Source organism: Strix uralensis, chromosome 3 (assembly GCF_047716275.1).
Source record: "Strix uralensis isolate ZFMK-TIS-50842 chromosome 3, bStrUra1, whole genome shotgun sequence".
In the NCBI taxonomy this organism is placed as follows: domain Eukaryota; kingdom Metazoa; phylum Chordata; class Aves; order Strigiformes; family Strigidae; genus Strix; species Strix uralensis.
Genome location: NC_133974.1, coordinates 65744482 through 65771039, shown reverse-complemented (window position 1 = coordinate 65771039; position 26558 = coordinate 65744482). Strand labels below are relative to the sequence as shown.

At 42.4% G+C, this 26558-nt stretch overlaps 1 protein-coding gene across 3 annotated transcripts; it reads left to right on the top strand.

Moving 5' to 3' along the window:
* Positions 1-1498: 1498 nt before the first annotated feature.
* On the top strand, positions 1499-25923 carry IL20RA (interleukin 20 receptor subunit alpha). Of its 3 annotated transcripts, none has more exons than XM_074862630.1 (7): positions 1499-1606; positions 16044-16173; positions 18032-18210; positions 18881-19056; positions 21339-21483; positions 22027-22166; positions 24642-25923. In XM_074862630.1, the coding sequence occupies exons 1-7, from the start codon at positions 1522-1524 to the stop codon at positions 25557-25559; spliced, it is 1773 nt and encodes a 590-aa protein (XP_074718731.1). In that variant the 5' UTR covers positions 1499-1521; the 3' UTR covers positions 25560-25923. The 3 variants fall into 3 exon arrangements, with proteins under 3 accessions (XP_074718731.1, XP_074718733.1, XP_074718732.1); XM_074862631.1 differs by having other exon boundaries at positions 1507-1606; positions 16044-16159; XM_074862632.1 differs by lacking the exons at positions 21339-21483; positions 22027-22166.
* The last annotated feature ends 635 nt before the right edge of the window (positions 25924-26558 follow it).

Genomic DNA, 26558 nt, shown 5'->3' with positions numbered 1-26558 from the left:
GAAAAGGAGCTGGCAGGAGTCCATTTGAGGGAAGAAGGACTCATGTCACAGCACTTTCAACTGCTAGAGCCTCCCCAAGTATCTCAATCCAGTGGATGGAGAGCAGCCCTGCTGAGAAGGACTTGGGAGTAGCAGTGGATGGAAAACTGACTATGAACCAGCAACATGCACTTGCAGCCCAGAAAGCCAACTGTATCCTGGGCTGCATGAAGAGAAGTGTGGCCAGCATGTTGAGGAAGGTGATTCTCCCCCTCTACTCTGCTCTCATGAGACTCCACCTGGAGTGCTGTCTTCAGCTCTGGGGCCCCCAGTATAAGAAGGACATGGACCTCCTTGAGCAGGTCCAGAGGAGGCTATGATCAGGGAGCTGGAGCACCTCCCCTATGAGGACAGGCTGAGAGAGTTGGGGTTGTTCAGCCTCGAGAAGAGAAGGCTCCAGGGAGACCTTAGAGCAACCTTCCAGTACTTAAAAGGGCACCTACAGGAAAGATGGGGAGGGACTCTTTATCAGGGAGTGTCATGACAGGACGAGGGCTAAAGGTTATAAACTGAAATATCCTTAGATATAAGGAAGAAATTCTTTCCTGTGAAGGTGGTGAGACACTGGAACAGGTTGCCCAGAGAAGCTGTGGATGCCCCCTCCCTGTAAGTGGGTGGGGCTTTGAGCAACCTGGTCTAGTGGAAGGTGTCCCTGCCCATGGCAGGGGGGTTGGAACTAGATGATCTTTAAGGTCCCTTCCAAACCAAACCATTCTGTGATTCAGTCTACAGCACCCCACACGCACAGCATGCTCCCTTTCAGGTTCCCTCACCTCCTTCTGGCCTCACTGACAGTTGCACTGAGCAGCTCCACACAAACTCAGCAAGAGCTCTGTTCACGACACAAACATGTTATTTCTCACAATCCCAGAGTTGCTGAGGCAGGAACACACCTCTGCAAGCCCTCTAGTCCAGCCAGGGTCAGGTGGAGCAGGGTGCTCAGCTCTGGGACCAGTAGGATTTTGAGTATCTCCAAGGATAGAGACTCCATAGCGTCTTCCCATGTTCAAACACACTATTCAATGCACAGTAATGGGAAAAAACAGACATCTGAACACCCAAAGATGCGGTATGTGGGCCTTCAGCTTCCTCTGAAAAAAACCCCGGGTATAACAACATCCCACCCGCGTCTCATGGTGGCTTCGAGGGAGAGTGAACGCACCGAGGGGCGCAGCAAAAAACATCCCTCGGCTTGGAGGCGGCGCAGCGGCGGGAACACGGGCCCTGCCGCCGCGACACCCGCCCGGGCGGGAGCCGCCGCCGCCGCCGCCGCCGCCGCCGCGCAGCCTCCGCGGGCCCCCGGCGGGAGCGCCCCCAGCCCCGCGCGAGCGCCCGCAGTCCCGCGCCACCCCCGTGGGCGCGCCCCCGCCCCCGCGCAGCGCGGCGGAGCGCGGCCCGCCCGGCTCCTCCTCCGCTGCCCTGCGCGCCCCGCCCGCTGGCTCCTGCCACCTGCGCGGCGGCGGCCCGGGAGATGTGACCCCCATGGGCGCCGGCCGGCCGCGGCGGGGGGGGGCCTGGCTGCTGGTGCTGCCGCTGCTGCTGCCGCCGCCCTCCGCGGCGCACACAGGTAGGTGGCGGCGCTGCCCGCCCCCCGCTGCCCGCCGGCCCCGCGGGGGATGCGCGTCCCTGCCCCGGCCGGGGCTGGGAGCCGGGCTCGCCGCGCCGCCGGGCCCCGCGGTCGGCTCCGCGCTACCGGTTCTCCTGGCGCGGCGGCCGGCCGGGGCAGGCAGAGCCTGGCCGGCCCCGCGGGCTCGGCTCGCCGAGCCGTGCCGAGCCGAGCCGTGCCGGGCCGAGCCGTGCTGTGCTGCCGCCGGCGGCCGGGCCAGGGCTGGGGCGCTGGTGCCGTTCGCGTTGGCGAGCGTTGCCTTTATTTAATGTTCGAGTTTCTGGCCTCCGGTCCTTACCTGGAAGAAGAGGACTAGGTATTTTTGTAGCGTTGCTTCATCTTTTTCTTTTCTCTATAGTTACGCTGGGATTGGGTTTTACAACGCTTGCCTGTCAGTTTACTTTCAGCTGTAAATTGGTAGCGTGCTCTTGGGACGGTCCTGTTATGTGCACCGAGTTAATTCCCCAAATATCTTTGCTGTTCGTATCTTCCTTTGTGCTTGACAGTCTCCAGCCCCAGGACTCCTACCTGAGCAGTCAAGAGACAGGTTGGAACAAAAGGCAGGACGGGGTTTTGGCAGAGATAATCAGCTCATGTGCCGGTGTCCTGAGTGGCTCTGACTCCCTTCTCTCCCCAGTAGACCGGAGCGCTCCTCCGGTGACAGCCACATCCGAGCACCAGGAGGCAGAGGGAGCACAAGGGCGGCAGCTGGAGCGGGCTGTCACCGGCACAGGCAAGGATGTTACCAAGTGGGAATGAGCTTGTAAACCGTAGCTGTCGGATGCATGTGCATGGTGGATGCCCTGCTGCTGTTAAAAGCATCACACATGGTTTGTTTTTTTTTTATACCCCTCGAGTATAAAACCGGGCAAGGCATTGCAGAGATTAGCAGAACTTCTGAGAAACCTACTCTGTCTTCCTGCTCTTGTTCTCTGCTGCAAATGTTGCCTCCGAAACTTAAGTACGTAAGGACAGAGTCTGCTCCCATTTAAATCCACAGCAAAACTTCCAGATCCTGTGACACCTGGACAGTAGTAAGGAGTGCTCCTCTTACCCTGAATGCTCTTGAGTAGCACCAAGTACTGTGTCTCAGTTAACTCTTTTTACAAACTACTCTGTTATGCATAAGTGATTTTGAGTGGCTTTCAGACGTACCAATGCCAGCTTCTCTTCTAGGTAACTATGTAGTTTTCATCTTATTTAAGTCTGCTGATCATCAGTGCACGTGTGTTGGAAAATCTGTAACTGGCATTCGGTTGCCCTTTAAAACAATTTAAAATTTGATTGAAACTGGTTTTGATTGCAGAGAAGGTTTAGAAGAATGTCAGGGGGGTGATGTTGATTTTGTCTAATGGTTGTTCAAGGGGGAAGGGAGTCTGCACATTCCTGAGGTTTTAGCTGGACACAATTCCAGGTTTTTGTTGACAGTCAGCAATACCAGCATGGAAGGGAGAGCTGTGTCTTTCACTGAAGGCTTAAGAGATTCCATTTTCACCTCTTTCAGCACGAGACAGTAAAAGTTGGTTTAAATCAGCCTAGCAGTATTTTGATAATAATGGAAAAAATTATATGAGGTATAGAACTGTCATTGCAGTGCCCCTGCTCTTTCTCCAAAGTGAAGCGGTAGGTAGAGGAGTCCCTTTTGGGTACTTTCTTCCAACAGAAGAAGCCTGGGTTGCCAGTCGTGAGTAGATACAGTCCTGAAAATACTGCAGTTGCTCTGCGGGCTTGATCTGGTGCTGGAATAGGAACAGTATACTGGGGCGCAAGTGCCATGGAAAGCAGTTTTACAGCAGGACTTAGCAGACTCAAAATTCTTGTATCTTACCGGATCTGTGCTGTGCCCGTCCCCTTGGGATCTCTTGTTGAATTCCTTTCTGAACTCTGTGGCAGCAGCATTTAAATGCTAACTCACAGTTGGACCTTTGCAAAACACCTTTTGTTTTCACTGTGGTGTGTTAGTGGGTACAATTTTATCCTTACTGGATTACATATACTGCTTCAGCAGTCTCTGACTGCATTTAGTGCAGGTACTGCTGTCTAGTGACCTGTGCCCACCTAACAGGCTGAGCATTACCTGGATTTGCATAGGACAAAAATACCTGTCACTGCACTTCACTGAGGTTTTTATAAATTAGTCTTTCATTCACTGTTTAAAAATCTGTACTCTAGAACAAATGAAAATGTAAAATGGAAAAGCAAATGGAAAAAAAATGAGAGAGTCATTGTTTAATCAACAGGATCAAGAAACGTAGCATGTTCTTTACCACATGGGAGAGTTCAGCAATTTTTGCGAGACACTCATAAGGATAAGAAGGAACATCCTGAATTTTGGAAGTAGTAGAATGTTAATCTGTTAATTTACCATGCTCCATCTTAAATCCTTCCCTGTGCTCTTAGTGGAGGTTTTCCTAACCACACTCTACTGCAGTTAGAAAAACCTTAAAATTTCTGGCCTACTGTAGGGTCCAGTCTCTGTCTTGTACATCTATACAGAAGAAAGAATGACATGGATACTACAATATATACTTATTCTGAGGAAAGGGAAATGAACCTGAATGCTGTACTTCAAAAATAGAAGCATTTTGACCTATTTAAGACATTTACTAATTTTGTTCAGGTAAGGCATGTGATTTTTGAAGCAAATCTCTCAATCATTTCACTTACTGTGCTTTTGTCTGTATTGTGATGCAGTCTTGGAACTGGATTTTTTCTGGATGAAGCTGCCCTGGAAGATGTGCCTCATCAGTACATCTAATGCAAGTAGAGTTAGTCCAATGTTAAGAAGAAAAATCATGGAATTTGTATAGTATAGACAAGCTTTTCTCAATACCAACCTTTTCATGTAACAGACCTGCTCATATTGGGTTGCATTACTCACTAATGTAGACATAGCATAGATCCTACTGGATTTGGTATGTGGCTATACCAACTATATTTCTTATGATGGGACCTTGAAAGCTTCATCCTTTTAATGTTTTCTAATAGTTGCATAAGTTGCTTGGTCTGCAATGACACACCTGATTTAATTTACTTGTCTTTCATCTTCCGCATTATCATATTTTTTACTAATAAACAGATCTACATTTTCAGAGGCAGCTTCAGACCTCCCTTTAGGCAAATTTCAATATGTTTTCTTTCACAGTTACCAGAGCACTGAAATGTACAAAATATCCCTTTTGATCAAGATGTTGTTCTGGGAAATACAGAATAAAAGGATAAAAGGGGTCATGGTACAGGCTTTGCAGTTAAAGCCACTGAGCTGGATTTCAGGGACCACATTGATGCCCAGGCATATTTTATCATGTTGAAACCATCCAGCAGGCAGGCAGTATTCCAGTGCTAACAATCCACTTCCTTTCCTCCTCGCATGCCCACAGTGAATCCTTGAGGCAGCTTCCTGAGGTCAGCATACCTGCAGTGATTTAAAAGCTTGAAGTCTCTGTGGATGCTGCTCCTGGATTTGAGAGGAGGGGGGAGACTGCTGTTCGCAATTCACTCCCCCTGAAAAGCAGAACAGCAGAAGTGACTTGCTCAGCTTATTTTGATAGAAACAAAGCCTGAACAACCACTTTTATTCCTGCATGGTCTTTGAGCACCAGTCATAATTTGTGAAGGACAGAAGTGAAATGCTTGGCTCCAAGTTGAGCAGTGCTGAGATGTTTTGGTATTGACACAAGGTGATTTAAGGTACATTTCTGATCTGAGAAGAGGCTGATCTGTTGCATAGACACAGCCAGTAAGTATTAGCTAAAGTATTAAATAGCATACTGAAGCGTCAGATTATTTCATATATAAGTCATGCAGTGTGCACATAATAAATAGGCTAATCAACCTGTGGATATACTCTGATGTCTGTGTCCTGGGAAGTTTATAGATTGCACTTGAAGTGATGGCTGTATGTTACCAAAACACAGTACGTTACGCAAATGCAGTAAGAACTCACAGACAATTGTCGTTTTTGATTAGCTAAATGATTCCAAGAAGAAAAGAATATGTTCATGCAACAGTAGAGATGAGAAAAGCAGTGAGGAAAAATACTGTCAAATATAATGATTTTTGAACCCTCAGAAAACTTGACAATTTTGTGCATGTAGTATTTTGTATTACCTAGTATATGTCTATATACTCAGCAGGATTGAACTGTATTTGTGGTGGTGGTAATTTGTGTATTTACCAGAGAGGGCATTAAGCTTCAGAAATAAGAGTGGAAGTATATGGGAAGGCTGAGCTTGGTGTTTTTAGTGATATTTCCTGGCCCTCTAAATAATTGTAACACAGAAATAAATAAAAAGGGATATTGGCATAAGGAGAACTACAGTATATGAAGGAGTGTCATGTTTATGTAATTGAAGGGCTCAGCCTTATCCTCTCATCTCCAAGTTCCAATCTCATGCCAGGCTGTTTCAGACTATGCTGTGATCTGTGCCCTAGTGCTTGGCTTTGCTTATGATTTCCACAACTTGACAAATTCTTATTGCCTGTTAATTAGGAATGGAAATGGTTAAAGGAGGAAGTTCATTCTGTAGAGGAACTTCCAGCACTGCTGGGATTTGTGATTAAAGTCCAAAACTTAGAAGTGTGTTGCAGTTCCCCACGCAGACATTCAGGTTTACGATTGTAGCTGATAACCTTACCCTTCTGTGGCTGTTGTTCTCTAGTGGCCTTTATAGTCTTAATTCCAAGAGAAGCAAGTGGTTAGGATTGCTCAAGTCATTTGTGCATGTGTGGTTCCAGTTTATGTTTGTTTTTATAGTTGTGGCTTGTACAGATTGATTTCTGCTGATTGATTTCTCTCCAAGAAGTGGTGTCGATTACTTACAACTACAGGATTAATAGCTAATAGAGAGAAAAATCACCCTTTATGGGCCAAACAAGAGCTCCCATAGTTTAAGAAGCTTAGCTTTATAAAACCCTGGATTCTGGAAGACAGGCCCATCTCTAGATAAAAATGAGGTTTTACAGGAGAGCTGTGTTTAAATGATGTACAGATCCTTTTGTGCTTTATACTTGGTGTACCAGTAACTTGCAAGTTTTTACCCACTGCCCATCCTGTCTTGAAAACAGTACAGTAAAACCAGGTAAATCAGAAAGAAAAGGAAATAAGTTGTAGGAGTGGAGGTATGGGATAGTTTATATGTGAAGAGATTAAATAAACTGTATCTCTTTCTTGTGGAAAGTAGATGACTTTTGCAGTAGTCAAGCAGACAGGAAGAGTATTTTAAGATCAATGAAGGGACAGGAGGAATACTGTAGTCTCTTCTTCCCTTCTATATACCCCAACACCTTGAGTTAAATCTCAGCTGATAGCTTAGCTATTTTTCAGTCTTCCATTTTCCACTCCCTTTTCTGTGATGGGAACAGGAATGTGTCCAAAGAGAGGTAAGAGAAGGAGAATGCTTCAGGAGGTGAAAGGATCTTACCATGCTGTTACCATGAGCTTAATTGCACTCTGTGCATAAGAACACACGAGTGGGTATTAGAGCTCTTAGATGAAAGGGGTTAATTTATTTCTTACTAGTTTCTTAAAGGATGGAGGAAGCTGTTGAGCTCATATTTATTATTGCATCTGGTTTGCAAAAGACTTCACTTCTCTTGGCTTTCCTTGTTTTTTCTGTACATCAATATCCTGCTGTTCATGGGTACTCTAGTCAAAATAGTAATGTACGGGATGTGGCTCAGAAGCACTGGAAACTGACTGTGCCCTGAGAAGGCTGAGGCACGTGTGATTGCTGACAGGGCTTTCTCCCACTGTAAGAAGGTAGCAGACAGGCACAGAAGTAGACCTGTTGTGACCTAAAAGTAGACCTAGCATGACCAAAAGGTAGCTTCTCCACCAGCCCAGGCGATGGTCACGTTCCTCCTGATCTCATCAAAGTGTGTTGGCTGTTCTCTTGAATGTCAGCGACACCGCACTGTCCCTTGGATCCAACTGTGCATGTTACCTACCACCTTTAACGCCATTTCTGAGGCAGTCTTTTGTAACTTATGTGTAACAGACGTAGATGATTATGCTGAATGACTTCCTCTGTACAGCAAAATCACCTTAAATCTGTAGGTGGGTAAATGAGTCTAAAAATCATGACTGGTGGTTTTAACAAAAAAATGCTTGTTGAGTACAGGAAAGATACTAAAAAGACTACTATATCTCTAATTAGATACTGACTTGATCACATCTGAAATTACTGTGGGACACTGTGAACAGTCATACTGTGCCTCAAAACACACCAACCTGTACCTGACAGGAGACCAACAGAAATGGGTGGGTACCCCAGGAAACCTTCATTTCTTGTGAAAAATAAATCTATGATCGTTCAAACAGGGATGGCTGTGTGACCTTGGCAGCCCAGTTGTCTGCAAGAGATGAGGCATTGCAAGCTTGCTAGGGTCCTTCCTTTCAGATCTCGGATGCAGAAGAAGGTGTTTGACTTGCAGCTTTTGAGGACTGCCTTTCCCTCAGAAATGAACGCAAGTGCTCATCCTCCACTGACATCACACTCAATTTCCTACCCAAGGGAAAATGTGGATTCAGAATTGGGGATTTCACTAATTAGTTTGGACTCCAAGAAAAGGAAAATCCCTTCTCTAGACAAGCCATCAGTAGGTCAGAGAGCAAGGAGCAAGACCTGTTAGGCAATAAATATAATGCTGTCAGTTCTAATTGGACTGTTGTTGCCTAAGAGATATTAGCCCGCACTAAATGATGAAAGCTAAAACTAATTTTTGCTCAGTTTATGTGTAAAAAATAGATCTTTTGTGTAAGGATGGATTAGGAGTGTTTCAAAACGTGGTGTATCAGAATTTGGCTGATAACTGTCACACAGCATAATTTTTACAATATTTCAAACACAAAATTTACTTAACCCTTGGGTATTTTGAAAAATAAATGTAAGATGTCAGAGGTATTCTAATTAAGCTTTCATTTTCTTGGCTGTTGGGTTGTGGTTGATCTAAATAGTAATAAATTGGTAATGCTGAACATGTTCTAGGGGGGAAAAAAACCTCAAAATTAAGCACTGGACAGTTGGGCTATTTTTAATATTTTATATAACTTCAAAACATCTCTTTTAAAAACCAGCAATTGTGTCATGGAATTGTGTCAACAGTGGGCTTTTAAAATTAATTTAGTTCTTTTTAACAAAACATGTTTTTGCATTCCAAACTTAACAAAAACTTACTCAATTTGATAATTAAAAAAACCTAAAAACCCAAAAACTAAACACAAAACACCTCTGATGGATTATGGCTCTGAAAGCCTTGAAGTGATTTTGCATAATTTTAGACAAGCACACCTTAAATTTAACTCACCTTGTTTCAGGCCAGTATTGATCACTCAGAATTAATAGAAAACATACCCGCAATAACTTTCTCCTGCTGGAGTGCATCAAGGAAAGGTTTTCGCAGCAGGGCAATGTTAGGTAGTGTGAGCTCTACTCTTGCACTTGTGAACCTTCAACGCAGTGGGAAGAAAATTCAGTTTATTTTGTTTCTGTCACCAAAGTTAGCAAAGAAGAATGGAGGTCAGCTGCCATGGCCCTCTCCAACTGCCTCCTAGCAAGCCTTCAACGGACTGGGAAGACTTTTTCCTCCTTTCTGAAGTTGGGTCTTTCTGGACTGAGTCTGAAATGTTCTTTGACCAATATTCTTTGTAGAGGTATTTTTATAAGTTAGGACATGGTTTGGATAAATAAACACAAGGCTTCACATGGGAGGAGAGCATGTTGGGGCAAGCCACAGCTTCAGTCCCCCTTCTGCATCTTTCCCATTCTTTGGGCTGTATTTCCACTCTCACTCTTTCCCCAGATGACCTCCTCAGGTTCACCTGTTGCCAATGGCAGCCTGCCTGTTTCTTCAAAAACAAAGTCCGTATGTCCCAGTCTCATCTTTCTCCCACGTTTCCTCACCTCTTCTCTCATGCTTCTCTGCTCCACCACCTGGTTTTCATGTAGTCTTACATCTCCATTTCTGTCCCTGTCTTTCTCTCCCCTGTGCACCCTCTGAACAGGCTGTGATGGGAGTGATGGGCTCCTGTTCTGGGAGGGCAAGAGTGTGCTCTGTGGTTAGGTCTCAAGTGCTGTTATGACTCGAACAGGAAATTACCTCCGTGCTCCTCCCCACATTCCCACCAGCGCTGCTCAAGTCAAAAGGGTTTCGCTAGCCCAGCTTCATACCCGGCAGCGCAGAGCTCCAGCAACCCCTGAGGAGAAAGACAGCTAAGCTGTAATGATTCCTACATGCCTCTCCTCCTCCTCTTCTTTCTCATTATCCAGCCTGTTGAGTTCGAGTCTAAAAGAATTGGCACAGAGAAGAACTTCCAAGCCCACTTAATTTTAAAAAGTTAACTCGTTCGTTTAAGTTGTTGCTAAGATGATTAATAGCAGATAATGACATTTGCTAACATGTATTCCTGGCTTTGCTGGGTTTCCCTTCCTCTCTATAACTTCTGATCTCCAATTTTGGCTCAGGAACTGTTTATCACTTTGGTGTACTCCCTTGCATTCCTTCATGGCCAGTGCCAGCTTGCTTGTGGCTGTAGATGTGCCAGAAAAGACAGTCCTAACCCTCTGCTAGCAAGTGCCACCAAACATGATGCTAAATGGACATTTGTTCTGAGTATGGCCATTTTTATGTTATGTTTAGGCATGTGTTTGAGGGAATATTTTTCACTGAGAACAACATAACCATTGAAACAGATGAGCTGGAGGAAGAAAAGAGAGCAAAAATTCCTTAGGAAATGAAGAGCAGCAGTATAGAAGGAGCAAGCAAGATCTCACTGGAGTTTGGTGGAAGACATCCAAAGCTGAACAGAAAGGCTAAGGAAAGGGCAGGGGCTTACAGCATCACCAGAAGCAAATGTTTCGTGTCCTAGATTGCTCCTAAATTCCTTGATGCTTCACTGGTGGGTCTAAGCTCCCAGTGGGAAAAGATGAATTGGGAACTCGGCCTGTTGGAAAGGCTGCCCTCTCTCCAGGGTATGTAAGCATGGATTAGATCCATGGCCTTGAAGTGGCAGCTGCAAATGGTGAGGCACAGGGAGTGCCTGCAGCATTGTCTGTAAATTCGGCACCCAGCGCAAAGGAGCCGTTTCCATCAGAGGTGCTCCTAAGGGCCACTTTTGTATAAGAAAATACAGCAACAATTGAAGCCAAAGTATCTGATGATGTCAGAAAAGGAGTTCCTCTTTTAAATTCTGAGACTATAGGGGAAGAGTCCCTGGGTTTTACTACTGTGACTATTGGGAAAAACTGTGTTGCAGTAAGACTCGCCTTTCTGTCTTAATGCTTTCCACATCACTCACCGTCTTAAATTATATCTTACAGTTGTCTAGAGAAGCCCTGTGACCTTCTTTGTTGTCTTATTTTATTGGATAATTTGATGTTTTCACCCTTGTGGCCATGCCGCAGTAAAACACAGCAGATGATTGCTCTGCTTGAGAGCGGTACAGTCAACAACAGTACTTACACTGGAGGCATTTCTGTGTCAACAGGTCAGCTTTCAGTGGGTCCTCTGCCTTCTCCCCACCCCAGAACTTTAGCCAGGGTACAGAAAAAATATCTATGTTTTTATGTATTTGTGTATTTTTATGCTTTGCAGCTGCTAGGTTACTCAACTCGAGTGAAAAGTTAACCAACCTGTTTATAGGGAGAGGGCACAGGCAGTTGCAGCTGTATTTGTTCTGCGAGACTGACATTAAACACAGCTGTTTGTCACTGAGATAGGCAGTGGTGCCTCCTAGCAGATAAAAAGCAGATACACTGCATGGATAATAGTTGTAACATGGAAATTATGTGTGTTAATGCTTGTATTTGTATATGTGTGTGTGTGTCTGTGTGCATGGATAGATAGGTATGGCTATAACCAAAACTGAGCTTTGAACCGTACCGACTCGAGCAAGGCACATTACCTGGCAGGGAGCCCTCTGTGAAATAAAACTGACCAGGTTTTTAAACCCAGCAGACACTTTCATAACGGGAAGATGAGGCACCTGCCATGCAGTCTTTTACTCATGTGAATAATCTCACTGACGTCAGTGGGTTTTTTCGCTCACACATGAAGGTGTTTTCAGGCTAAGTCATGTCTATTTTGGAGAGTCTCACAATAGCTTATTCTAAGATCAGGACTTGGATCTTTGTTGCGGTGGTGAAGTTTGTAAGCCTATATTATTGCTTTCTTTCCAGTCCAGGTGTGCAGAGTCATGAAGATGTAAGGAATGATATTACTCAAAGTCTGATTTACAGCATTTCCAAAGACAGTAATAAGGGCTCCAGGTTCTTCCATGCAAGAAATAAATAAAGTTACTTTTTTATAGTGGGAAGTGATGACAGCCATTGCAGACTATTGATGAGACAGACTAAAGCTAGCAAAGCAACATGTATGACTGATTTCTGCTTTCACATAGGCCAGTACAAACTGAAAATACTCCATGTGACACTCATGCCATTAATACCGGTTAATGGAAATAAAATGAGAATATAACTGGATATATTGTGTTTAAAGATGAGATACTGAAACAAGCTGATGCATGTACTTGAGTCCTTTCCTGACTGATAACCATGGAACATACAAGCTTTATGAATGATCTATTTTCTATGCGTGCCTCCTGATACTACTAAGCATCAAATAAACATGAAGGAGTTTATTCTTAACTGTTCCTGGAGAAATAAGGGAGTATGATAGTTTTATTCTTGTTTTACTGATGCAGAATTGAGGAATAAAAAACTTGCATGATTTGTTGTAAGGGTAAACGGAAGTTTTTACTAAAGGGGCAAGACCAGAATTAGAAACCAAATCTCTGCTTTTTCAGCAAATGGAAAGTTAACGGTCTCAGTCCCTCTGCCTTCCAAATTACAGCGAGCTGGGGGCAGGTGAGAGCATGCCAGCAGTGTTGTAATGCTTCAGATCTTGTAAAGATACAGTCTGTGGGTTCTGCATGCTGAGATTGGCTCATCTGCTGCAGTCACTGTTTCTGTTTTGAAACTTCATTTACCACAGCTGAAACCACACTAGGAGGAGGGAAATTTAAAAAAAAAAAAAAGAAAAAATCGACAAAAAAACATGTTTGCATGTTACTAGTTTAAAAATACTTTAAGGTAACAGACAAATGCGTGACTCTTGCTACTCTAAAATGTGCTCGAGGAATATAAATGTTTCTATGCAAGGATGGACAAATGTCAAAAGGTACAGACAAACAACAAACTATTCAGAAAACCAGTGGAAGTAATTTCCCTTGTCTGTGATGAGCTGGCTGTCTCCAGCCAGTTCAGTTCAGTGACTATGGATTAGCCTGATAAGCAGTACACATTTTCAAAACTTTTAAAGAAAAAAGATGTGAAAAGTGAGATGTTAGGGATGTTTTCAGCTGTCCTGCATCTGATTCAGCAGTACCCCTGCCAAATTTATTACTATACAGTGCGATGCCAGGTTTATCAGACAGTATAAGAAGGCCTATCAAAATGGGGCTGGCAGTGACCTTAAGAGAGCACCCAGTCCATTCCTTTGGCAGAATCAGCTAAATTAGTACCATTTCTGGCAGGTGTTTCTCCAATCTGCCCTTTAAAAGATCCAGCAGCCCTTCCAGGTGAACCATCCTCATGTGTTGCTCCTTTTCCCACAAGTGCCTCCTTTCTGGCTGGAACTGGACTCTGTTCCTTTTCCTCCTCATTTGTGGTGGACATGGAGGATAATTATCCTTCTCAGGTGAAGATTTACAGTATTCCCAGCCACTCCTCCTTGGACAAGGTGCATCTCTGATAAGTTTAACTGCCAAGGAAGCAGAGATCAAGGCTGATGGGCCTTGATCAAAGCCATCTCCACTGGAGGGAGAGAGATTCACCCGGTCTGGTCCGTCCTAACTAGAGGGATGAACCAACTTATGGAAGAGTTTATCTGCCTCTGCTCTTTATGACAACTGCAAAGTAGATGTCTTGCTCAGAGCCCAAGTTACCAGAGACAAATCTCCTCCTCATCTGCTGCTGTTTAAGGGCTAGAATTATTTTAATCTTTCCTCTGAAGGTTTTTGGACTGTGCAGTATATACTGTATTCTCTTCCAGACTCTCTGTTATTCTTAAATTTCTCCGTGTTGGACTTCTTAGTTTTTCCTCATTGTCTTCTAATGAGAAGACTTTTATGGCTTTGTTTCCCAGCAATCTGAGAAAATACCTATGCTGTATTTCCTCCTACTTGGGAATTGCAGCAGAAAGTTTGTTTGTGCCTCAGTGCCTCCCTCCCTTTCTACACAGATTGCCTGGTTGCCTTTCTCAGGGCTTCTTGGGCAGCATTGTGTGCTTCTGACTTTTTTTTTTTTAATCTCTTATTCCCAGTTGTTGATTATGCAGTTGCTGGGTTTCCTGAAGCCCCATACGCTTTAGTGCTGGGACGTGGTACAAAGAATGAAACTTGATGCATGGATGATTTCTTATAGTCCGTGTAATGCTGGTTTTGATTTATTCTTCTTAGTAGCGTGCACATTAGTGGTTTAGGAGCTTCTTTATTTTACTGAACAGATGTTGCCAATTTTAGGCTCTTTTCTTGACTCTCTTGGGCAGCTTCATCTTTACATGTGGATTAGTTTCACCTAAAGCAGTTGCAGAGGACATTTATTTTGGGGGAAATCAAACCCTTTTATTTTCTAGGTTCTGTATCTCCCACTTGGAAGCAAATGTTAGAGTAAAGCAGATTTCTGGAGGTCTCTCTCTGCTGCTTTCACATCCCCAGGCATCCTGAAACTTTTTTAATTTCATTATAACTGAGTCTATAGTTTGAGCTCTTGCAAGGTGACTGTCACTGGGCATTTCTGTGTTCAAGAAAATGGAACTTTTTATATACTTTTTGTAAATAAAAAAGTTGCCTTAAAGACTATACCCGATGAAACTTGTTCTCTGACTAGAAAAAATTTAAAAGCCACTGAACACTAGCTAAGTTCTAGAGATAAAAAGAGAGCAACATTAGAAATATCCTCTATAAACAGCTTTATGATCTGAAGATACAGATGAAGGCGTATACCAGAGTCTGTTTTCAACATTAACATACACCTAGGGGCTTGGAAAACCCAGAGTTTCCACTGAGACAGTTTAAAGTAATTGGTCTCTACAGAACTGCCAGGAAATTGTTTTATTAAATGTATTGAAGAGAAAAGCTTTTACTGTTTGGCCTAAAGACAGCTAGAAGTCAGCAAGTTAATAGGAATATGGTGGTGACTTTCACTTACAAAAGCAACTATGTGTTTCATATACAGGAGGATGAACACTATTGCTGTAGTAATAATGATATATACTACAAAAAACCCTTAAGGTCTGTTTCAGGAAATTACAAATGTCAACGACTATTAATTCAGACGCCATTTGTGTTAATATGCTTTATTTCCCCCTTTCTTTGTCTCTTTTTGTTATCTTAAGAACTAGAATTGCATCCCTGGAGGAGGGGCTTTAATGGTTTTGAAAAGTCTTGAAGAACCACAGATTCAGTTTTTCTCTTCCCCATTATGCTCTTGTGGCCACTCGCAACGAGAAGCTCCTTCCCAGCAGCTGCAGCTTGAGGGCTGGTCTCAGGGTTACTCCCACGGGTGCATCTCTCATGGCAGGAGGTGCTGGAGATTCAGTCATAACTTGGAGCTTGGGATTCTGCCCCTGGGCCCATGGCTAAGCAATTTAGCAATGTGAGCATCTCCATTAAATTTATTAGATTAGGAGTGTGTATTAGGAAGATGTGAAACTGGGTTCTTAAGAGCCACAGACTTGCTTGTTTATTCATCTCAAAAGCTGATGCAATGAACAGCAATTTAGATGAGTGACCTAACAGTAGGTGTTTTGCTGAAGAATCAGCATGGATGATCAGATGACATTGGGGCTATTGTGATCATTCAGTCTGGTTCTCCAGTGTGAAATCATACTTCTGTTCGTAAAGCTGTGTTTGCAGTAGACTCCACATGTCTTTTTAAAAATACCTGGTTTGATTTTTAAAAGTCCACTCAGCTACAACAAGATTCTACTGAAGCATCAAGGATATTTTTACAATTTCCAGTGTTAAATTGGTCTGATATTCAAATAACTTTACAATTTTAAAAATACATTTAAAAATGTGTGTCTCTTCTAGGCTGAACTTTTCTAACTTTATCTTCCAGTCCCTGGATATTTCCATGCCAATGTCTGTCATAATTTGCAAAGCCATTTTTGCTAGAGAAAAAAGACGCTCATACAGTTGGAATTTGGGACTGCACTAGCTAGGGACATTTGAAAAAACTGAAGTTCCATGGACAACAACCTTGTGCTTCTAATGCTAAGAAAGGCAGTATGTAGAACTTTATGGCTTACTTAAAAATAAGTATCTTTTTCAGTTAACTTGGAAACATATGTATTTGCAGATGCTTAGTGTATGTTCCTTTTTTATCTTCTTTCTCAGGAGAGTTGTGTTGTTCTTTGCCCAATCCTAAGAATGTCCATTTTGAATCTATAAACATGAAGAATGTCCTTCACTGGTCGGCACCAGAAGGCACAGGAGATGGAGTGCTCTACAAGGTGAAGTATTTGGTGTAAGTTGGCTTGTTTATTTTATTCCCCACTGACTTTTATTTTAGCATTTTAAATAATAACTAAAAAATCTTTATACAAGATAGAGCTGCTAATAAGTAAAGAAATGAGAACTAAAATGTGGGCTAGATTTAAGCACTATGGTTTTTAACTTTTACTTCTGGTACTGCTTCAGATTCAGTTAAAAATTTGTAAGGAGACTTTCTATGAAAGAAGTGTAAAATGCAACATGGGAGCTTTCAGGGGCATTTCTGAGAAATGAGACAGAAGGATGAAGAAGGACTGTGCTGTGAATTGGCATCTGTACGCGTTAGCCTTCTGTATGCATTTAAACAGATCAGGATATGTAGTATTTAATACAATATGAACAGCACCCAGTGTTTTGTTGGTCTTTTCTAACAGACCCAACCCCCACAGATTTTTTTCTGATCCCACAAGCCTCTGTAGTCTAGGAGATAATCCACTGAAGTTATTGAGTACTGTAGAAAACCAAGTAATGTGATTGGAAACTGGCCCTTATATTTTCAAGGTCTGCACCTTTGTAGGATATCAAGGAATTTGAGTGAGGATGAGAATCCATTTCCTTTATTCCCACCGAGAAAGCACTGGTTCATTCTGAAGGACAGTGTTGGAAGTTTAGCTTATAAATAGGTGTAGCACTGTTGTCATGCATGATGTAATGCTCCCAATCTTTACCTCTAGTATTTACACTTCCCTCGATCTACTAATGTTTTCATTGCACTAAAACAGATGTAGATCTCTAGAAGTTTCCTGGAACTTGAACTGGCTACTGAGAAAAGCAAGGAGTTGCTTCTACAGCCAGAGACTGCAACCTCTTTTGCTCAGATCTTGCCCTCTGTGCTAACAGAGGAGCGACATAGTCCACCTCCTAGAAAAGGGGAGAATGCTCAGTAATTATGGAACGAACGATAATTGTGTAGAGGGTAAAATGCTCAGAGAGCACTAGCTATGCAGACTCTACAGGGTCAGCTGGTCTATGGAAGTGTCTGTCATCATAGGTATGGACATCTTTCACACTGAGTACAAAAATATTCATATGTGCCTCTGCCTACCTAGGAGAGCAAGGCCTTGAGCTAGGTGGAAAATGCTGGTGAGTGGTACTGTCCTGCAGTCATGTAGAAGCTGCCACATGCCCTTACTAATTAGCAGCCAAAGGGGAATTCTTAATAATGCCACTTTGAGGAGCAGGAGCTTCTAAGCAAATCCAGGCAGGAATTTTAAAAGGAAATCTTGATTTCTTCTACTAGTGTATAAGATCTGGTCGGTACTGAGGCATTGCTGGTAGCAGGCATATGCCCCTTTTTCAACTAGAAGGGTTTTCAAGTTCACTGTATTCCAGTGGAGTCTTTCTTTTAAACTAGAAAAAGAAGTAACAGTCAGTGATGAGTATTCTCCTGTCCACTCATCTTGGAGACCCTGAGCATCATCTGTCTCCGTACACTAGGATGAGCCATTGACCATTCTGACAGAACTTTGTCTCTATGTAAATAGTTGTCCTGACTCTGATCGTGTGTTTAGAGTTTAAAGATTTAGAATCCAAAGTTGAGAGAGCTTTGGTCTGTGCAAGCAAAACTGGACTTAGATTGCAGTATCATCCCAGTTAGTTCTATATGGCCTTTTCTTGATAGGGCCTACTCTGATTTATTTTTCATTAAAAACTTGTGGAAATCTTGTGGTTTATCTCAGCCAAAGTTGGGAATTCCTTGAAATGGCAGATTTCTGCAAAATAAGCAAACAGCTTTATCAGCTGTAATATCAATTTCTGCGCTGTATTATCAGGTGACTAATATCATGGCAATAGCTTTTGTACAGCTCCTTTCTCTTTCTTTTTCAATATAGATATGGTGCTGGCAAATGGATTCGAAAGCCAGAATGCAGGAATATCAGCAGAACATGGTGTGACCTCTCCAGTGAGACCTCTGACTACGAAGAACAATACTACGCGAGCGTTAAAGCCTTCCTAAATGGGATGTGCTCTGACTGGATGGAGACCACACGATTCAACCCCCTTACAGACAGTAAGGAAAACTAATCACACAGCCAGATGTTCAATGGCCTGCATTGATACTGTGTGCTCAGACTGCATGTGCCTTCATACTATAATAATACTTTAATTTTAACATGAGGTTAGATTTCTTTGTAGTTGTTTCACATTTATGCTTTTGGCAGAAGTAATTGAAATAATCATATTAGAATTTGGATATATGTTGTTATATATGCAGACTTATATGTACTGAATACTCTTTTATACTATGGTAAAGCTTTACTCAAGGCAAATAAAAGCTGTGGCACATCCACAGTATAAAGAACTCTGATTCTGAAAAGGGTCTATTAAACCAAGCAGTAATCATACTCTAGAGCACAATATCTCTTATCTGTGCCAGATAATCTGAGAACGTACTGGTAATTTAGCTTGTTTTAGCAAATTGAGTTTCAAGGTTGTTTATCCTGTGGTCACAGGAATTTCTAGGCAAAATTCCAAGTCGGTGTTCATCTTCTCACTGTAACGATCCTCTTAGTTATCTGATAAAATAATTTTCTACCAATATAAATGAATTGTTCAAAGTCCTACTTAAACTCCCCAAAACATTACAAAAATTTAATGTCATCCACTTTAAGAAACTGCATGGTCAAATCAGTGTGCCTCTACTGCATTTGACTGCTTTATGTACATGTTCATTTTTCCAGCTAAAATTGATCCACCAACGGTAAGTGTATCTTCTACTGAGAAATCTATTTCAATCATTCTGACTGCTCCTGAGAAGTGGAAGAGAAGTCCTGAGGGAGAATCCGTATCTCTGCTTCAAGTGTATCCTGGCCTGCAATACAATGTGTCTGTCCTCAACAAAAAAACAAAGAAGCGGGTAAGCTTTGAACAAGGCTGTAGAACTGCACTATTAAATCTGTGCTCTGTGCTTCTTGAAATGCACTTTGTCCTTAACAGCAAGGATCAAAATAGGATTCATAGCCTTACAGGAATTATAGGATCATTCAGCTTGGAAGGGAGCTCAGAAGGTCTCTGATCCAAAGTCCTGTTCAAAGCAGGATCAGCTGTGAGCTCAGACCAGATCACTCAGGGTTTTTCCAGTTGCATCCTGAAAATCTCGAAGGATGGGGCCTGCACAACCTGTTCCACTGCTTGACTTTCCTCTTAGGGAAAAAGTATTTCTTTATATCCAATCTGAACCTTTCTTTTGGAACTTTTCTTTTGGACCTGGGGGTGTTGATTGACAGCCGGCTGAACATGAGCCAGCAGTGTGCCAGGTGGCCAAGAAGGCCAATGGCATCCTGGCTTGTATCAGAAATAGTGTGGCCAGCAGGGACAGGGAAGTGATCTTGCCCCTGTACTCGGCACTGGTGAGGCCGCACCTTGATTCCTGTGTTCAGTTTTGGGCCCCTCACTACAAAAAGGACATTGAATTACTCGAGCGTGTCCAGAGAAGGGCAACGAAGCTGGTGAAGGGTCTGGAGCACATGTCATACGAGGAGCGGCTGAGGGAACTGGGGTTGTTTAGTCTGGAGAAGAGGAGGCTGAGGGGAGACCTCATCGCCCTCTACAGCTACCTGAAAGGAGGTTGCAGAGAGCTGGGGATGAGTCTCTTCAACCAAGTAACAAGCAATAGGACAAGAGGTAATGGCCTCAAGTTGTGCCAGGGAAGGTTTAGACTAGGTATTAGGAAGCATTTCTTTACAGAATGGGTTGTTAGGCGTTGGAATGGGCTGCCCAGGGAGGTGGTGGAGTCCCCATCCCTGGAGGTGTTCAAGAGGTGGGTTGACATGGCGCTTGGGGATATGGTGTAGTTGGGATCTGTCAGTGTTAGGTTAATGGTTGGACTAGATGATCTTCAAGGTCCTTTCCAACCTAGATGATTCCGTGGTTCTGTAACTTATGTGCATTGTCTCTCATCCTCCCACCATTCAGCACTGAAGAGACTGTCTCTGTCTTCTTGATGACCTCCCTGGGTCATCCTGGGGGCTGCTGTTAGGTCCCCCTGAAGCCAGGGGGCTTTGTGGAACAAACTCCAGTCCTTCAGCCACCCCTCATAGGGCTCCAGCCCCAACCATCTTGTTGATCCTCTGCTAAACCCACTCCAGTTTGTCAGTCTTTTCTGTATTGGGGGGAACAAAACTGGTCACAGTATTCTAGATGTGCTCTGATGAGGACTGAGCCAGGGGGGCAATCCCTCCCCTCCATCTCGTCCCTCTTCTCCTGTTAACACAGCCCAGGATGCTGTTGGCCTCCTTTGCTGTGAGGGCACGTTGCTGGCTCACATTCAACTCGCTGCCTGTCCTCAGTCCTCTTTGGCAGGGCTGCTCCCCAGCCAGCCAGTCTACTAAGCAATACTCTCAATACATCATGACAAAGTGCATCCTTTGTTACCACATCTGAACATCTTCATTTCTTTGTCTCTGCAGATTTACATTTCATTAGCAAGTAGTAGTTCCCAGCTTAAACACACAGTTTAAGATGAGGAAGAGTTCAGTGATCACTTACAAAAACATTCGTTTTTCTGTTCATGTCCCCCAGGCACAATCTCTGTCTGGCAAATCTCTGAATTTCCTGAAAAGAGACAGAAATTTTACACCAAAAAGGTCACATTCTGTCAAATGGGTATTAAAATGCCAAGATTAGCGATTAGTGGTAGACAAATTTTTTTGTGGGTTTTTTTTCATAAAGATGCTTGACATATAGCAATTAGTTTGGACTCCAAGGTCTACATAACACCCATTATTCTAAGGCTCCTGTCTTTACTAGAACACCCCAATCTGAAAGATTTTGTGGAACTGTACCATGTGCCTTTCATTGGCCTATGGCTGGAGTGATGCTTTAGCTCTATTGCAACATTAACATGAAAATGTGAGATAGTGGTGGCACATGATCCTACTTCATATAAAGCGTGAAATTGTTCAGTAGTGGTAGAAAAATGATTGAATGGAAAATAAAATATTCAGAGAGGATGTGACCTAATAAATAACTTGAGTTTTGATTGCATTCAGAAAAAAAGGATGCAGCTGGCAGTTCTTACAGTATCATTATTCTTTCCAGAAAATTTGTGTGCTTGACACATTTTGCATACAAGATCTTTACCTTTCTGTAACTGAGGCGTTAAAGGGGAAAAAAAATAATTTTTTTTATGTCTTCCAGTGGTTCTTCTCCATCAGCAACAACACCTTGGTTGTGCCTTGGTTAGAACCTGGAACAGCTTATTGTGTCAGTGCACAGATACATATCACCACACCACTTTTGCACAGTGGGTTCTCCAAAGAATATTGTATTGCTACCTTGAATGGTAAGTGTAAGCTGGCAAGTTACAAAAAGAAGATGCAAGTTAGAAAAAATCATGCTGATTGAGAGTTTTTTATGTATCCATTCTGAGAGTGAAAGCTAGCATTGTTTCTCCCCTCTCTGAGCATTTGTACTGATAAAAAAATCTTTGCCTTTAGTAAAACATAGCTGGGATCTACTGACTGGAAGGTACATCAGTACCGCTGAAGAAAAGGATCTGCATTCTTTGAGTCTTAATGAATGGAGAATATTTTTTCTCCTTGAATGAGGTTTGGGAGTGGCAGACCTGGCTCAGTCTGAAGCTAGCAACAGGAGAACCTGAGGGAGGGGTTGTTGTTTCTTTTTAGAATTTAATTTATAATTTGGATAATGATAAAAATTGGTCCTGTAGTTCAAATGTCATTTTTAAAAAATTTCCTGCAAATTCCTTGTTTATCTAAAATGTTTGCATCCCATATCCAAAAAGCAATGTGGTGAATGCACACATTGCTATCTGAATACATTAAAAAGTTGCTCAGTACAATGAAAACTTCTGTTTTGTTAACAGATAAAACAGCAGATGAGACTATAACAATCATATTTGGATACATTCTGCCTATCATGCTGGCTGTCCTTTTTATTTCAACGACATGCTATTGTGTGCACAGGTATATTCATGTCAGCAAACAGAAACATCCAACAAACCTGGTAAGTGTTCACTGCTGCAGGAGGTCACTGCCAACCTGGGCACTCACAGCAGAGCTGTGCATTTTCCAGGACTCCGAGTCAGCTGGGAGGAAACCATGGCTAGCTGCAAATAAAAGCTCTAGTTCCCATTCAGATCAAGAAAAGAACATCACATTGAGGGTTATTAAATGCAAGAAAAACACCGTAATAACTCAAGTTAGCAACTGTGTTTAAAAAGATGACCAGATCTGAAAAGATGACCAGAGCTATTGAGGATCAGAACAGAGCTGTTCGTTTGGGAAGTGTCATTGCCATAAGCAAGGTCTGAGGTGCACTGAGGCAAGCTCTGTTAGGAAGTCAGCACTCCCTAAATTTATCTAGGAAGAAGCACTGTAGAGATTCAGTGAACAAGTTATTAATTGGTTGAATTCAGAAACAAGAAGGGGAGATAATTAAGCAGTATACAAATCCCATGATGTTTGCTTGGACTGTTACTGGGTATTACCAGATTTTTCCAGTTATTTGTGATTGTGAAGGATTTAGCACATGTGCATCATACAGATAATTTAATCTGGATTTCAAGAATACTTTCAATTACTGCACCCTTTCCTAACACCCAAAGATGTATAAGCACACACATTGTGTGATTTAGAAATCCCAAATACGCTTTCTGTGTAAAAATGTTTGCAGGTTTCTTAGAGCTGCAAAGTTTGTTAATTTTTTAGAAAGAACACATAAAGTCTTAGAAATTTTCCTGGTTTCCAGCTCATGAGCCCAGCAGAGCTTTCTCACGGCTATCTCTAAACAAGTTGCTCAACCATAAACATGCAATTACAATAATGAATAGCACTTGGATGTTATTTCAATCTGCATGACACCATGGGATGGGAGGTATAAGGAGGTTGGTTTCAACATGTTGATCTTTCTGAGGAAATCTAGAGCAGCACAGAGGTGATAGGAGAAATGTTCACAGAGGGACTGTGATTTCAGAAGGGTTCAGAAGAAGCAGAGCAGCTACTGCTACAGTGTGTTCAGATGTGCACGGAGACACCTCCTGCACTTGTCGAGGCACTAGTTTTATCACAGAACTGTGGAATCATGGAGTACTTTGGGTTGGAAGGGACCTTCAAAGATCATCTAGTTCAACTACCCTGCCATGGGCAGGGACATCTGTCACTAGATCAGCTTGCTCAAAGCCCCATCCAACCTGTCTTTGAACACTTGCAATGAAGGGGGCATCCACAACTTCTCTGGGAAACCTGTTCCAGTGTTTCACCACCTTCATAGCGAAGAATTTCATCCTTATATCCAGTCTAAATCTACCCTCTTTCAGTTTAAAACCATTGCTTCTTGTCAGTACAGGCCCTGGACGAAGTCTTTCAACATCTTTCTTATTCTTTATTCTTTATCCTGGGACACAGGGCATAGCAGGGGGAGATAGCTTGGTCTCCCTTGGAGAGCTATCAGGACAGAGTTCTTTATAGTCCAAGAACGTAAAGGGCTACTTAGTGAAAAATTCCCACTGAATAGCAGACTAAACTCCAGCTCCAGGAGTTTTTTCTCTAATAAATGTATAATTAGTATGTTGGGGGGGTTTTTTAATGTCCATTGCACTTTTTTATGACCACCTTGCAGCTTCAATTTTATTTCTTCATCTCTGGATTCAGTTGATGTCAAGGTAAACAAATGAATATAGACCTGGTATTTTAATGATGCTCTCTGGCTTTCCTAACCCACAGACTATTCCACCTGGGCACCCCATGTGGTTGCGGGAGGTGAAATAAGCAGTTTGTTTTGGTCCAGCACTTCTGACCTGGGGGAGCTTTCACACCACCTGGTACATCGATTAGTGGTCTTAGTCTTCCATTCGAGTCTGAAAGCACTGAAGTGTAGCTTCTGGTTATTGTTTTTCTATTGCACTTTCCTTTAGTGACTGCTCATACAGTATTTATTCCTGTTAGAAATATTACTCATTTTAGAAAGATTCCTGTTGTTTAACTAGATGATTTATCACAGAGTCACAAAAGCCGTCTTCTCTGTAAGCTATACCTTAACATGATACCTGCCTCTGCGCTTGTGGGATGTGGTTTGGCTGCGCTTCCTCTTCACTGGTTAAAAAGAGTGGAACAGATTCTGTAATCTGTGACCCAAGGACAACTCTGATGTTTTCTCCAAAGTCACTTGAGTTTATGCTGGTGGAAACAAAACCAGAGTTTGACAGAATTGTTCTAACCATTATTTTGACATGGGGAAGATGAGAAAAGGGATATTAGAGCTGGTCATAGTATAGTTTTACTTCAGATAGAATAAAAAAAGTGGAGCGTGTTAACACTCCTGGAGGTTTACATGATGAACTTCCTTCTTCCCTAAATTGAAATAACCTCCTAATAAGGTCTAGCCTAGCCTTATATTTTAAAACTATGTGACAGTATAAGAAGCAACACGATGGTATTTTTATTATACTTCACCCAAATCAAAATATTTTTGGCTTTACAGGTATGGCACTACACTGACAAATGCAAGGAAAGTGTTTTCATACCATGTGATAAAATAGTGGTCAACCTTATCACTGTTAACATGGATGAATACAAGCCATCTCAGGAATCCAGTCATCTCTCAGAGAGGAAAAGTCCTCGTTATTACACTGTTTACAATGGCAGCAAAGGGACCGATTTGCCTTCAAAAGAAGTGCTGGAAACAAAACACTTGCTTGATATTTCACATGAAGAGATTTCACTTGAAGAGGATATTTTAGTGGAAGGGGACCAAACCAGGAAATGGCCATCTTACAGCCAGCCTAGAACAAAGAATACTTTGAGACAGAAAAATGCAGGGACTGTAGAGTATGAACATGATGTAAGGGCTGAAGACTTCAGTCCCCGTCAGAAACTAGAAGAGAAGACTTCTGCCTCCAGGAGACTACTAGATGAGCCACAGATTGATTTGGAGGACTTGGTTAATATGAAAACAGGACAGCCATACTGCCCCCAACTAGAGGTGAGGGTAGCAGACCCTTGTTTGGGACAGAAAATAGAGGAACTTAATTGGAAGATGGTTGACGCAGCAGATGAATTGCCGAGTGAGACCCATATCAACTTGGTGGACTTGGATACTGAAAAATCTGGGCAGACATCCTATCCTCAGCTGGAAAAAATAGCACAGGGCCTCACAGAGAAAGAAGGTGAACAGACCATATTAGTAGATTGGGATCCTCACACTGGAAGACTGTATATTCCTACCTTGTCCAGTGTTGAAAATCAGGTATGTGAAGGAGTATTCAAGTGTGATGATCCTGATAAAGAGGGAATTTTGTCCGGACTGTATGAGAAGGAGGTATCTTATGAATCATCAGAGGACCAAGAAGTGTATCTCCTGCAATTCAAGGAACAGTGGGGACTGCATGTAGAAATGTAACATTTAACAGTAATTTTCTAAAATATTCTAAAAAGCAAAATCTTGTTTACTTTGCCAAAGAGAGTGATGGACTCAGTGGAGCAAACACATCTTAATGTACCGAAGTTTTCGGAACCATCACAGTTGAACAACTTATTCATGATATGTTATTTATACCAGTTTCCAGACATGATATAAGTGATTTTGACTTCCATCATAAACATTTCAGGTAAAGCATGATGGTTATGAGATTATCTTATTTTTCAAAAAATATATATTTTTACACAGGATGCTGTTAGGATTTTCACATTGTAATTCCTACCAAAACAAATGATCAGCATTTGAAAGCAGTTATTTTTAGCAAATAAAAAGCAACAATATGACATTTTGCTGGGCTATTTAATGTATCTTGACACAATGAAGTCTTTTCTAGATCTCACTCCTGCTACTTGTAATGGTTTGAGCTGGCTTTTGTGGAAATTAAGGGCATTCCAGTGTATATTTTGTTTCGGTTTTGTAAATATTCTTCTACTTAAGTTCTTACTTCTCTTGAAAGACTTGCCTGAGGTGCGAGGTCCCTTCCATACAGTGCTGCGCAGATATGCAACCAGCAACAATTCTTTTAGCAGGTGTGCCTACAAGCTCAACAGACATAAGGGAGAAGAAAGCAAGCATTAGTCGTCATGTTTTAAACTGGGGGAAAATGTGGCACAAAGGGATTCAGTGAAACACCTGTAATCTTACTGGACAGACCATATTCTCACTCAGCCTTAGGCACTCGCACTACGGCATCTGTATGACTCATGTCCTGCAAGTGTCCATTCCTCTCCAATGACTTTAGTGATGATTTGTTTGCTTTTGAAGAGGAGAAGCGAAAAAGAAAAAGAAAAACTTTTCTATGGTATGTAAAACTTGTACCCTTCACACTAGGTACATGGTTCAGTGTGTTTTTGAAGGAAGACCTTTATCAATATCTTTTCTCTCAGGTAATGCTTTTGTTGCATTACCTTGGTATTTTCT